The sequence below is a fragment of the Bombina bombina genome, chromosome 3, assembly GCF_027579735.1.
Source record: "Bombina bombina isolate aBomBom1 chromosome 3, aBomBom1.pri, whole genome shotgun sequence".
In the NCBI taxonomy this organism is placed as follows: Eukaryota; Metazoa; Chordata; class Amphibia; order Anura; family Bombinatoridae; genus Bombina; species Bombina bombina.
The window spans coordinates 371,807,223-371,822,740 of record NC_069501.1 but is presented as its reverse complement, the minus strand read 5'-3'; the positions used below and the strand labels follow the sequence as shown (position 1 = coordinate 371,822,740).

At 39.5% G+C, this 15,518-nt stretch overlaps 1 protein-coding gene across 1 annotated transcript in view; it reads right to left on the bottom strand.

Annotated features, from left to right (window-relative positions):
- Nucleotides 1-3,102: 3,102 nt before the first annotated feature.
- The window catches only part of CCDC181 (coiled-coil domain containing 181), a 126,440-nt gene continuing 114,024 nt past the window's right edge, over nt 3,103-15,518 (bottom strand). Inside the window, exon 6 of the mRNA XM_053704633.1 lies at nt 3,103-3,335. Coding sequence (XP_053560608.1) covers nt 3,176-3,335 — 160 coding nt within the window. The 3' untranslated portion in view covers nt 3,103-3,175. The remainder of the gene's footprint in view (nt 3,336-15,518) is intronic.

Genomic DNA, 15,518 nt, shown 5'->3' with positions numbered 1-15,518 from the left:
AAAAATAATTGGAAACACATTAAAGGGACATTAAACACTTTGAGATGGTAATACAAAATGATAAATTTTATATAATAAAACAACTCTGCAATATACTTTCATTATTTATTTTGTCCTCTTTGCCTGTAATTCCATTCTGAAATTGTAAGCTTTTCAGTTCCTGATAGAAATGGAAGTGCAGAACACTGTTAAATCCAGCACAACCATTGGCTGCACACTCTAGTGACCTATTTATAACTGACCCTAATTGGCCACAGCAGAGAAGGTAACACAAGTTACAACATGGCAGCTCCCAGTGTTTTATAGACACTAAAACTTTACACTTATTTTGTCACTTTTTAAACAACTAATGAAACTTTAAAAAATACATCTACATGTTAGTCATGGACTAATCTTTTCTTTGAATGCATCATTCTATCTAGCATGTATTTAGTGTTTAATCTCCCTTTAAGGGAAAAACAATTTTACAGTATTCTGTCCCTTTAAGTTAGATGTACCTAAACAACATTTATAGCCGTCACATACATAGTCGGATTAATGGACTGTAAACACCTTCTAATGTGAATATTTTTCTGCTGTCTTAATAAATTGACCTATTGGGTGAGTGTGAGAAAACCGCACTATTGTTAGCTTATTACTGTGTGTTTCATTCCTGCAAAGACACTAAAAATCAGCTCCAGAGCAGAAATGCTACTTGGAGCTACCTTAGCACATCTGGTGAGCCAATAAGATCAGAGGAATAAATAAGCAGCCACCAATCACCCGTAGTGCATTATTGCTCCTGAGCCTACTTAGGTATGCTTTTCAACAATGGATACCAAGAAAACAAAATAAATTTGATAGTAGAAGTACATTTAAAATTGCATGCTCTATCTGATCCATGAAAGTTTAATTTTGACTTCCATGCCTCGTTAATCAATGCCTTGTTTGCTGCAGTTCTTTTACAATAGCCACATTTAGCCCTGGAGCAGACAAGGCTAGCCACTGTCTTTTGTTAGCACAACTATTATGGTTTTGCAGTCTGCTTTTTTACTGTATGTTCCTGTCCTGAATAAACCAATGTCTGCTAGTTACGCCTGCAGGGGTGTGTCATCCTCAAGCAACAGACCTGTGGTGTTTGTAACCATCAGCTATACTGCTGTATTTGTTTAAACAGATCTTACTTTTCAGGTACACAAAATGTTGCTCATATAAATGACAGAAACTAGTTTCATTTTAACAGAACATATTACTCAATTTGTTCTATGATGCATGTTAAAGAGCAGCAGTTAAACAAATTATGAATAGTATTGGCATAAAAAGGGTTAAGTAAAAGTTGTTTCTATTTACAGTAGGTGAAACTAACGGGATGACTGAGACACTACTGCACTGGCTGACAGGGAAGACTCCCACAAAAAAAAGTTTATGCAGCACAGGAACATATATATATTTATATTTATTTAAAAGCTCTGTAATGCAGTCTTCCAATTGATCAACACCTTTATGCCATTGAATTGCCGCCAGTCCGATTTTTCATTTCCAGAAAGGAGGCTGCCATATAAGGTAGGACATTCCATGCTGTCCTAATGGCCTTAAAGCCCTGCATGCTGTTAGGAGAGCATGGAACGTCCTAACAGCGTGAAGGGGTTACAATAGCAGCAGGATATAAAAATTAATAGGATTAGCACCCTTTTTGCGGAAATTATGTTTCAATGGTCACACTCCACTCACCCCTTTCCTTATTTGGACGATCCAATCTGGACTTGCTTCTGGAGTGGACAGAGCTAGCCTCTGTTGTGTTTACAAAATCTCCATTGTTTGAGTTCAGCAGAAAAGACAAGATAACAAACTGCAAAAGCAGAGATAGATATGTGGCAAGCTTTGGCTTGTGTGTACTCTTCCCATGTCCATGACTGGAAAATACACAATTTTCAGACTTAAAAGGGATACTGAACCCAATTTATTTATTTCATGATACAGATACAGCATGTAATTTAAAGCAACTTTCTAATTTACTCCTGTTATCAAATTGTCTTTGTTCTCTTTTTATCTTTATTTGAAAAATCAGAAATGTAAACTTTCGAGCCGGCCCATCTTGGTTCAGCACCTGGGTAAAGCTTGCTGATTGGTGGCTAAATGTATCCACCAATCAGCAAGCACTATCCAGGGTGCTGAACCAAAAAGGGGCTGGCTCAGAGGCTTACATTCCTGGTATTTCAAATAAAGAGACCAAGAGAACAAAGAAAAATTGATAATAGGAGTAAATTAGAAAGTTGCTTAAAAATGAACGCTCTATCTGAATCATGAAAGAAAACATTTGGGTTCAATATCTCTTTAAAGGGACATTAGATAAATGCTAGATCAAATGATGCATTCAAAGAAAATATTAGTCTGAGAATAACATGTAGATGTATTTTTTAAAGCCAAAATAAGTGTAAAGTTTTAGTGTCTATAAAACAACTGGAGCTGCCATGTTGTAACTTAGGTTACCTTCTCTGCTGTGGCCAGTTAGGGACAGTTATAAATAGGTCACTCGAGTATGCAGCCAATGGCTGTGTGTACTGACACTTCTAACAGGAACTGAAACGCTCACAATTTCAGAATGGAATTACAGAGAAAGGGGACAAAATAAATAATGAAAGTATATATATATATATATATATATATATATATATGATTTATCATTTTATATTACCATCTCAAATAGTTTAATGTCCCTTTAAATTACAGAAGAGTCAAAATAAATAACGAAATTAAATTGCAAAGTTATTTTGCTATGTATAACAGTATTTTTTAATTACAATTTTAGTGTTTACTGTCACTTTAAGCCTTGAATTAAAAGATAAACACTTCAAATGTTTTTTTTTTTTTTGTATAACAAATAAAGAACCCATTGATGCACTTGATTTAATGAATGGATTTCAATTAATTTAATGTCATGTGATAAGACTACAGCAGCATTTTGTTTTTGTGTGGGGTATTTGGGGGCAGATTTTAAGGCGTTAGAGGCTTCATCTTACGATATCTATATTAATTAAAAAGCTTTTGAGGCTCAAACTTAAGCAACCTAATATTTTGCTTCTTAACATTATTGCTGGATTTCTATAAGTAACACTATTACTGTTTAAAATAGGTATTTTTAATAATAAATATACAAATTCTGAGAAGTAAGCAGAAAACAAGTTAAAAACCATATTTAACTGTAGTGGCCCAAATAAAACGTTTTGCTATCAGATATACTGTAGAGCAAATTCTGTATTTGCTTGGTTCTCCTGGCTTCTATCAAAAGTTGTCTTGACCGCTCCTTCGCAGCTTGCTCTTCCGCATATTTTTCCGATCTCTTCCTTCTTAACCACCTGATTATACAAAACAGCTTGATTAATACACAGTAAATTATGTTTATATTGGCAATCAATAAAGAAATAGACTTCTGGTGTGAAGAATAATATGCTGTAAAAATGGCACCAATCTAATGCTGTGATATTTGAAATCGTCTTAATCAAGGTTGGTCTAGGGTTAGCGCTATGTTAGGATAGTTAATGTAAAAACGGACAGTAAACTCAAAATCAGACATATGATTCAGAGAGAGCGTGCAGTTTTAAAAACTTTCCAATTTACTTCTATTATCAAATTTATTTTGTTGGTATACTTTGTTGAAAAGCATATGTGCATATCCTAAGAAGCACTAATACAATACTGGGAGCTAGCTGGTAATTGGTTCCCGCACAATATGCCTCTTTTTATTGGTTCACTAGATGTGTTCAAATTGGCTCCTAATAGTGCATTGCTGCTCCCTTCAACAAAAGGATACCAAAAGAAAAATGCAAAATTTGAGAACAGAAGTATATCGGAAAGTTGTTTAAAATTGCATGCACTAAATCATAAAAGTATATATATATTTTTTTTAAACAAGCTTTATTGAGTTTACATTTAAAGTGTACAATGACAACAGAATAGACATAAATGCATGAATCTGACACACACAAGGTCTAGTTGAGGAAAAAAGTAGGGAACAAGAGTCAGGCAAGGTTTCAGAGCCCAGCATTTTAAAAATAGTCTCTCAGTGGTAAGGAACATCATTCATGTTGACCACTAGTCTAGTATATTGCGTTCCCTTAATGAGCTCGTAATTTTTAATATTAACAAGTAAAACAAAAGATATACAGTAACATGCGAAAAATATAACATTTCCGTTTGTCGCTAGCAGACTCATGGTTGTGTAATGGGTCTTTTCATTTGCAGGGGGGGTTCTGCTCTCAGCCACTTTCAGTAGGTGTCCCAGCCGAGCCTCATCAGCAATGCTAAAACTGTGAGCTTCTAAGTAAGTTTTTAAAAGTTTTTATACTGGATTTTTATATCAGTATCTGTGCATATTCTTCTTTATAGTAGTGTTTATTACATGCATTTATATATATAAAAAAGTCTATCATGTCACCTCTTTCCCTTCTCTCCTCAGTCTAACTCTAAACTATACATATTTAGATCAAAAAGTATTTTGTTGAATGTTTTATATTTTAGACCATGTACCATTTACTGTCCCTTTAATAAGAGGATGTGAGGCTGTAGAGCACTACATTGCTGAATTTCTTTAGTGCTCAGACATGACTGTGTTACAGCTCGGACAAAAGCTTCACAGTTGCTATAATGGGTGGGGTAGCAAGGGTTGGCATTCTAAATCCTCTGGAGGATTTAGACTAGATCAGTGTTCTACACAGAAAATGCTGCAGCCGGTCCGGATAGCATTATAAAGTAGCCAGGTGGGGGCAGTGTAGTACTTTCTAATATTATATCCAAAGCACACAATTTCTGCATAATTTAACATACATTTGATTGGTGATATTTTATGCAATAAACTTAGAAGCAATTTAATTTTAGCTAATTTTATCATAATATTACCTAACATTTTAGCAGGGTGGTCAGTTAAATCAGCTGGGTGGTGCACCCATTTAAAAAGGTACATAGTGATACTAATTGACCATCTGCACAGAGAAGTCACTTCACCTCTACCCCTGCATGTGGTCTCATTGGCCTCTATTTAACAAGCTCCATAAGGAGCTTGACGGCCCGTGTTTCTGGCGAGTCTTCAGACTCGAAAAAAACAGCAGTTATGAAGGAGCGGTCACAAAGACCGCTGCCCCATAACCTGTCTGCCTGCTCTGAGCAGACGGACACACATCGCCGGAAATCAACCCGATCGAGAACAATCAGGTTGACTGACAACCCCCTGCTGGCGGCCCATTGGCCGCGAGTCTGCAGGGGGCGGCGCTGCTGGTGCAATGCTGAATACGGCGAGCGTATTGCTCGCCGTATTCAGCGAGGTCTGTCGGACCTGATCTGCACTGTCGGATCAAGTCCGACAGACCTTGAAAACTTGGGGCCATTGTCTTTCTGCGTCCTCTCTTGATTTCTACATCCGTTCCCAACTCCAGTCCCGTGCTGGTTTGAGTGAATCATAGACTTCTGTCCCTTGAAGAGCACCCAAAGGCTCAGTAAGAACCATTTTCTTTGAGTTTGTCTGGTTCACTAAAACCATAGAAAGATGTCACCTAACCTCTGACTATTTACTTTGATAACCCTACTTGCAAAAAAGTTATTTACTCTGACATCTGACTTGTTCTGTACTCCTGCTCCGACCTTTATAGTAGGTGACCCAAGCACTTGAGAATATCTGCTTCACAAGAACAGCTAGCAGTACCAAAACCCACTCTCATGAAAACAAAACAATGTGTTTTAATATGCATGATAAAAAAAATGAGGAGTTTTATAACTCTAAACTAGAGCACCAGGAACTGCAGACTAAGAGGCCGATTCACCAGTCTAGACCTGGGATTCCACAACAAAACTCGCATGGACAGCCCTCATGGAATTCTGTAAAAAAGGGGCTGTCCCATTGAGTGGCGAGCTGTCTCCCGTAGAAATAAAGACAGCTCTCTGCTATGTATAAGTTTGCAATGGAGGATAAAGTACACAGGGAGACCCCAACATTTGTTTAAACTTTAATATTACGCCTAATACAAATCAAATTACACTGTTTTCAGTGCACTGTACATCAAAATCGCTTTTAATTTGTGAAAAAAAAGCGAGATCTTTATGGCGGAAATGTTTACAGAATTACGCTTGGATTTGAGAAAAAAAACTTCTATACATGCCCATGGAACGTCCATGATCAGCCCATTTTATGAAAAAAATATAATTTATGCTTAACTGATAAATTTATTTCTCTTGTAGTGTTTCCAGTCCACGGATCATCCATTACTTGTGGGATATTCTCCTTCCCAACAGGAAGTTGCAAGAGGATCACCCACAGCAGAGCTGCTATATAGCTCCTCCCCTCACTGCCATATCCAGTCATTCGACCGAAACAAGCCGAGAAAGGAGAAACCATAGGGTGCAGTGGTGACTGTAGTTTAATTAAAATTTAGACCTGCCTGAAAAGGACAGGGCGGGCCGTGGACTGGATACACTACAAGAGAAATAAATTTATCAGGTAAGCATAAATTATATTTTCTCTTGTTAAGTGTATCCAGTCCACGGATCATCCATTACTTGTGGGATACCAATATCAAAGCTAAAGTACACGGATGATGGGAGGGACAAGGCAGGAACTTAAACGGAAGGAACCACTGCCTGTAGAACCTTTCTCCCAAAAACAGCCCCCGAAGAAGCAAAAGTATCAAATTTGGAAAATTTGGAAAAAGTATGAAGCGAAGACCAAGTTGCAGCCTTGCAAATCTGTTCAACAGAGGCCTCATTTTTAAAGGCCCAGGTGGAAGCCACAGCTCTAGTAGAATGAGCTGTAATCCTTTCAGGAGGCTGCTGTCCAGCAGTCTCATAGGCTAAACGGATTATACTCCGAAGCCAAAAAGAAAGAGAGGTTGCCGAGGCCTTCTGACCTCTCCTCTGTCCAGAGTAAACAACAAACAGGTTAGATGTTTGGCGAAAATCTTTAGTAGCCTGTAAGTAAAACTTCAAGGCACGGACTACGTCTAGATTATGCAAAAGACGTTCCTTCTTTGAAGAAGGATTAGGACATAATGATGGAACAACAATCTCTTGATTGATATTCTTGTTAGAAACCACCTTAGATAAAAACCCAGGTTTTTTACGCAGAACAACTTTATCTGAATGAAAAATCAGATAAGGAGAATCACAATGTAAGGCAGATAACTCCGACACTCTTCGAGCCGAGGAAATAGCCATCAGAAAAAGAACTTTCCATGAAAGAAGTTTGATATCAATAGAATGAAGGGATTCAAACGGAACCCCTTGAAGAACTTTACGAACCAAGTTTAAGCTCCATGGAGGAGCAACAGGTTTAAACACAGGCTTAATTCTAACTAAAGCCTGACAAAATGCCTGAACGTCTGGAACTTCTGCCAGACGCTTGTGTAAAAGAATAGACAGAGCAGAAATCTGTCCCTTTAAAGAACTAGCTGATAATCCTTTGTCCAAACCCTCTTGGAGGAAGGACAATATCCTAGGAATCCTAACCCTACTCCATGAGTAATTCTTGGATTCACACCAATGAAGATATTTACGCCATATCTTGTGATAAATTTTCCTGGTGACAGGCTTTCGTGCCTGTATTAAGGTATCAATTACTGACTCGGAGAAGCCACGCTTTGATAGGATCAAGCGTTCAATCTCCATGCAGTCAGTCTCAGAGAAAGTAGATTCGGATGATTGAAAGGACCTTGTATTAGAAGGTCTTGTCTCAGAGGCAGAGTCCATGGTGGAAAGGATGACATGTCCACTAGGTCTGCATACCAGGTCCTGCGTGGCCACGCAGGTGCTATCAATATCACCAATGCTCTTTCCTGTTTGATTTTGGCAATCAGACGAGGGAGCAGAGGAAACGGTGGAAACACATAAGCCAGGTTGAAGAACCAAGGCGCTGCTAGAGCATCTATCAGTGCCGCTTCTGGGTCCCTGGACCTGGATCCGTAACAAGGAAGCTTGGCGTTCTGGCGAGACGCCATGAGATCCAATTCTGGTTTGCCCCAACGGGGAACCAATTGAGCAAACACCTCCGGATGGAGTTCCCACTCCCCCGGATGAAAAGTCTGACAACTTAGAAAATCCGCCTCCCAGTTCTCTACACCTGGGATATGGATCGCTGACAGGTGGCAAGAGTGAGTCTCTGCCCAGCGAATTATCCTGGAGACTTCTGACATCGCTAGGGAACTCCTGGTTCCCCCTTGATGGTTGATGTAAGCCACAGTTGTGATGTTGTCCGACTGAAATCTGATGAACCTTAGTGTTGCTAGCTGAGGCGAAGCCAGAAGAGCATTGAATATTGCTCTTAACTCCAGAATATTTATTGGGAGGAGTTTCTCCTCCTGAGTCCATGAACCCTGAGCCTTCAGGGAGTTCCAGACTGCACCCCAACCTAGAAGGCTGGCATCTGTTGTTACAATTGTACAATCTGGTCTGCGAAAGGTCATACCTTTGGACAGATGGGCCCGAGATAACCACCAGAGAAGAGAATCTCTGGTTTCCTGATCCAGATTTAGTAGAGGGGACAAATCTGTGTAATCCCCATTCCACTGACTGAGCATGCATAATTGCAGCGGTCTGAGGTACTATGTCCATCGCCGCTACCATTAAGCCGATTACTTCCATGCACTGAGCCACCGTGGGGCGCAGAATGGAGTGAAGAACACGCAAGCATTTAGAAGTTTTGATAACCTGGACTCCGTCAGGTAAATTTTCATTTCTACAGAATCTATTAGAGTCCCTAGGAAGGAAAACCTTGTGAGAGGAGATAGAGAACTCTTTTCTTCGTTCACTTTCCACTCATGCGACCTCAGGAATACCAGAACTATCTCTGTATGAGATTTGGCAATTTGAAAGCTTGACGCCTGTATCAGGATGTCGTCCAGGTAAGGAGCCACAGCTATGCCTCGCGGTCTTAGGACCGCCAGAAGTGAGCCCAGAACCTTTGTAAAAATTCTTGGGGCTGTAGCCAACCCGAATGGAAGAGCTACAAATTGGTAATGCCTGTCTAGAAAGGCAAACCTCAGGAACTGATGATTCTTGTGAATCGGAATGTGAAGGTAGGCATCCTTTAAGTCCACTGTGGTCATGTACTGACCCTCTTGGATCATGGGTAAAATGGTTCGAATAGTTTCCATCTTGAATGACGGAACTCTGAGGAATTTGTTTAGGATCTTTAAATCCAAAATTGGTCTGAAGGTTCCCTCTTTTTTGGGAACCACAAACAGATTTGAATAAAACCCCCGCGGAACTGGATGGATCACTCCCATTACAAGGAGATCTTGTACGCAGTTTAGGAATGCCTCTTTCTTTATCTGGTTTGCAGATAATCTTGAAAGGTGAAATCTCCCTTGTGGAGGAGAAGCTTTGAAGTCCAGAAAATATCCCTGAGATATGATCTCCAACGCCCAGGGATCCTGAACATCTCTTGCCCACGCCTGGGCGAAGAGAGAGAGAGTCTTCCCCCTACTAGATCCGTTGTCGGATAGGGGGCCGCTCCTTCATGCTGTCTTAGAGGCAGCAGCAGGCTTTCTGGCCTGCTTGCCCTTGTTCCAGGACTGGTTAGGTTTCCAGGCCTGCTTGGATTGAGCAAAAGTTCCCTCTTGTTTTGAAGCAGAGGAAGTTGATGCTGCACCTGCCTTGAAATTTCGAAAGGCAAGAAAATTAGACTGTTTGGCCTTTGATTTGGCCCTGTCCTAAGGAAGGGTATGACCCTTACCTCCAGTAATGTCAGCAATAATTTCTTTCAAACCAGGCCCGAATAAGGTCTGCCCCTTGAAAGGAATGTTGAGTAATTTAGACTTTGAAGTCACATCAGCTGACCAGGATTTGAGCCATAGCGCCCTACGCGCCTGGATGGCGAATCCGGAATTCTTAGCCGTTAGTTTAGTCAAATGAACAATGGCATCAGAAACAAATGATTTAGCTAGCTTAAGAGTTCTAAGCTTGTCAACAATTTCAGTCAATGGAGCTGTATGGATGGCCTCTTCCAGGGCCTCAAACCAGAATGCCGCCGCAGCAGTGACAGGCGCAATGCATGCAAGGGGCTGTAAAATAAAACCTTGTTGAAAAAATATTTTCTTAAGGTAACCCTCTAATTTTTTATCCATTGGATCTGAAAAAGCACAACTGTCCTCAACCGGGATAGTGGTACGCTTTGCTAAAGTAGAAACTGCTCCCTCCACCTTAGGGACTGTCTGCCATAAGTCCCATGTAGTGGCATCTATTGGAAACATTTTTCTAAATATAGGAGGTGGGGAAAAGGGCACACCGGGCCTATCCCACTCCTTACTAATAATTTCTGTAAGCCTTTTAGGTATTGGAAAAACATCAGTACTCACCGGCACTGCATAGTATTTATCCAGCCTACACAATTTCTCTGGCACTGCAATTGTGTCACAGTCATTCAGAGCAGCTAATACCTCCCCAAGCAACACACGGAGGTTCTCAAGCTTAAATTTAAAATTAGAAATCTCTGAATCAGGTCTCCCCGATTCAGAGACGTCACCCACAGACTGAAGCTCTCCGTCCTCAGGTTCTGCATATTGTGACGCAGTATCAGACATGGCTCTTACAACATCTACGCGCTCTGTATCTCGTCTAACCCCAGAGCTATCGCGCTTGCCTCTCAATTCAGGCAATCTGGATAATACCTCTGACAGAGTATTATTCATGATTGCAGCCATGTCCTGCAAAGTAATCGCTATGGGCGTCCCTGATGTACTTGGCGCCATATTAGCGTGCAACCCTTGAGCGGGAGGCGAAGGGTCCGACACGTGGGGAGAGTTAGTCGGCATAACTTCCCCCTCAACAGACCCCTCTGGTGACAATTCTTTTATAGATAAAGACTGATCTTTACTGTTTAAGGTGAAATCAATACATTTAGTACACATTCTCCTATGGGGCTCCACCATGGCTTTTAAACATAATGAACAAGTATCCTCTGTTTCAGACATGTTTGTACAGACTAGCAATGAGACTAGCAAGCTTGGAAAACACTTTAAAGCAAGTTAACAAGCAATATAAAAAACGTTACTGTGCCTTTAAGAGAAACAAATTTTGACAAAATTTGAAATAACAGTGAAAAAAGGCAGTTACACTAAGAAAATTTTTACAGTGTATGTAACAAGTCAGCAGAGCATTGCACCCACTTGCAAATGGATGATTAACCCCTTAATACCAAAAACGGAATAATAAATGACAAAAACGTTTTTTAAACACAGTCACAACAACTGCCACAGTCTACTGTGGTTGTTACCCTCCTCAAACACGACTTTTGAAGCCTTTTGAGCTCTTCAGAGATGTCCTGTATCATGCAGAAGGAAGCCGAGTGTCTCAGTCTGTAATTCTATCTGCGCAGAAAAGCGCTAAAATAGGCCCCTCCCACTCATATTACAACAGTGGAAAGCCTCAGGAAACTGTTTCTAGGCAAAAATCAAGCCAGCCATGTGGAAAAAAACTAGGCCCCAATAAGTTTTGTCACCAAATATATATAAAAAACGATTAACATGCCAGCAAACGTTTTATATTACACTTTTATAAGAGTATGTATCTCTGTTAATAAACCTGATACCAGTAGCTATCACTGCATTTAAGGCTTAACTTACATTAATCCGGTATCAGCAGCATTTTTCTAGCAAATTCCATCCCTAGAAATATGTTAACTGCACATACCTTATTGCAGGAAAACCTGCACGCCATTCCCCCTCTGAAGTTACCTCACTCCTCAGAATATGTGAGAACAGCAGTGGATCTTAGTTACTTCTGCTAAGATCATAGAAATCACAGGCAGATTCTTCTTCTAATGCTGCCTGAGATGAAACAGTACACTCCGGTACCATTTAAAAATAACAAACTTTTGATTGAAGTTAAAAAACTAACTATAATACACCACTCTCCTCTTACTACGTCCATCTTTGTTGAGAGTTGCAAGAGAATGACTGGATATGGAAGTGAGGGGAGGAGCTATATAGCAGCTCTGCTGTGGGTGATCCTCTTGCAACTTCCTGTTTGGAAGGAGAATATCCCACAAGTAATGGATGATCCGTGGACTGGATACACTTAACAAGAGAAAAAACAATTTATGTATTAGATTACTAATTTATATGTTTAATTTGCACATCCAGTGTATTCAGATTATGATTTACGCTGTGCATATTTAATATGTGTAACTTAAATTTATGAATTTTACATTTTTGATAAAATATGATTTTTGGTGAACAATTTTTTTACGATTTCTGTTGCACCTTAAAAGGGACATTAAACACTTTGAGATGGTAAAATAATTGATACATCATACATATAAAAATTCTTCAATATACTGTCATTATTTATTTTGTCCACATTTCCTGTAATTCCATTCTGAAATTGTGAGCTCTTCAGTTCCTGTTAGAAATGGAAGTGCAGAACACTTTATATTCCACACAGCCATTGGCTGCACACTCTAGTGACCTACTTATAACTGTCCTTAATTGGCCACAGCAGAGATTCTAGGTAACCTAAGTTACAACATGGCAGCTCGAATGGTTTTATAGACACTAAGGGGTCAATTTATCAAGCTCCCTACGGAGCTTGATGCCCCGTCTTAAGACCGCTGCTCTATAACCTGTCCGCCTGCTCTGAGGGCGGCGGACAGAAATCAACCCTATCGAATACGATTGGGTTGATTGACCGTGAATCTGCAGGAGGCGGCATTGCACCAGCATTTCACAAGAACTGCTGGTGCAATGATAAATGCCGACAGCGTATGCTGTCTGCATTTATCGATGTGCAGCGGACATGACCCCTAAATCTTTACACTTATTTTGTCAATATTTAAACAACTAATGCAAGACCAATCTTTTCTTTGAATGCATCATTCTAACTAGTATTTATTTAGGGCTAGATTACAAGTTGAGCACTCATTTGCCTTTTTGCGGGCGCACGTTAAATAACCAGCTGGCTGACTAATGCTACTGCGAGCTTGCGGTAGCACTTTGCCCTTAAGCTCATTAACCAGCGATCAGATCTCTGGTTAATGACAAAAATATCCCCCAATAAAGTACAAGATTCCTTTTTTAAAATATATTTTTTTAGCACCTTTTTTTTTTTATTATAACTGCAGGAAGCGGCTGTGGGGTGTTAGAGAAAAAAAAAAAAAACGGCACTGAAACGTGCCTTTACATTGTGGTCTATGGGGACTGTGTTGTTACTTGAAATGTATATGTACAGTATATGCTTATATACGTATATATTTATGTGTTAATACCCATAAATATATATGTATGTATTCTATATTTGTTGCCCAGACCCCCTTCGCTGCCCTAGGTTCTGTGCCGTGTCTTTCGGCATCAGAACGAGGTTGCATTCACATTGCTCTTTACTTGTAATACCAGCGCACATTTGCGTGCGCCGGTATTACTGAGTGGAGCACAAATATTGAGCTCACAAAAGCGCAATTTTGAGCTCCACTCGTAATCTAGCCCTTAGTGTTTAATGTCCCTTAAACAATACTATTTTTGTGTGACTGGTTAAATTATTAGTTTCCTATGATTTTTAAATTACAATTTTCTTTTTTTATTTTTTTTAATTTCTTTATTTCATAGTTGACATCATACAAAAGAACAACAAAACTCTTCTATGGCAGATATTCATTTTACCTAGCCATAGCTATACAGTCTACCTTATATTACAGACAAAGTGAAACACAAAAGCAGCAACCTGTTGCTGGCAGTAACACCAGCACATGTACGTCACCTTAAATTTTCAATGGTAAAGTAATAAAATAACATAGTAACTCAAAACTGCAATCATAATTCCGCTTATATTTCTAAGGTTCTTTCCACCTCCTTAAATCCAACTTTGCTCTTTATTGAAATAGCTTGTTTAAGTCTTATGTCTTGCTTCCTTCCCACTAGCCAACTAAAAAAAAAGGGAGGGAGGGGGGAAGCCTGAGGGGAGACCATAAAAAAAAAAGGGAGGAAAAAAGAAAAAAAAAAAAAAGAGGAAAGAGGGTAAGGATGAAAAGTAACCCTAGTCGTTTGTAAACCAGATCATCGGGAGCATCCCTTGTTCTAATTGGCCTTGAACCCAGCTAGAATTTTTAAAAGGAAGAGAGAGCTGGCGTTGTGCTCTTAGAGATAGGGAGCGGATATAACACTTCCATTTACTGTAGAACCTAGCAATTTGTTTAGAATTAGGATTTTTCAGATTAAACTGTTCCAGGACAGTATGATGCTGGATATTGCTAAGGAACTCTGTAAAGTTTGGTCCTTTCTTACTCTTCCATGACTTTAATATTAAGTTCCTACCAATCAATATAAGTAAATTTATAAATCTTATATTTGTCACATCCAATGAATATTTGCAGAGGAAAAAGACCTGTAATAGGTCAAATTTAAATCAAATTCCTAAAATCTTACAACCTCAAAATGTAACTTTTTGCCAAAATTGGTACATTTTAGGGCATGACCAAAAACAGTGTACAATATCCGCACCCACGGAACCACATCTAGAACAGATTCCTTGCCCCTGTGCCCACCTTGCCACTCTATCTGGTGTCAGATAAGCCAGATTTAATAGTTTCAAATGTGATTCTTTAAAGCTATTTAGGACTGTTGCTTTTGAAGCCAGCCTCGTACTGTGGTTTAATACTTCACTATCTACATTAACTTTAACTCTGTTCCACTTTTCTTGAATGTCCATACTGTTGCTTTCGCCAGCTAGATTCATTAGTGCCTTATACGACTGAGAGATGGTTCTCACCCCCTCCTGATACTTCATGATCACAACCCCCAATTCTCCAAAATCTAGGTCTGAACCTGTTTTCTGTTTTAACTCCCCAATCCAGTGTCTGACCTGGAGATAGGCGTAAAAATGTGCTCTAGGGAGATTATATTCCTGTGCCAAAGTTGAATCGTTTTTTGTTATCAAAGTTTTCTTTTCGCACATTTGTGCTACATACTTTAATCCCTTCTCTGCCCAAATTCCATACACTGAAACACCCACTCCAGGAGCAAAATCCGGGTTACCTATTATTGGGAGAAACTCTGATTTGGCATAATTTGCTTTAATTTTCCCACACATTTATTGCCACGCGCGTATAATGTATTTAAAAGTGTACAGCTGAGCAATACTCGGGAGTTTAGCCACCGGGCAATGAAGGATTGCTTGTGTCGCGAATGGTGATATCATACTAGATTCTATTTCATAAAATGTAACCCTCTCTTCATCCGCAATCCAATCTAGAGCGTATTTGCAGAGAGTAGCATAATTATAAAACTTCACATTCGGGCAGGCCAGACCGCCATATCTCTTTGGTAGAGTCAATTTGTAAATAGATATACGCGGCTTTTTACCCCTCCATATAAACTGGTTAAAAATCCTATCAAGATATCTAACATCTTTTTTTATACAGAAGTAACGGGAGATTTTGAAGAAAATACAGTAACTTTGGAAATAAAACCACCTTGATCAACATAATACGCGCCGTCAGCGAAAGAGGGAGGCCAGCCCATAACTGTATTTTATCTGTCATTGCTCTAAAACACTGTACATAGTTTTAC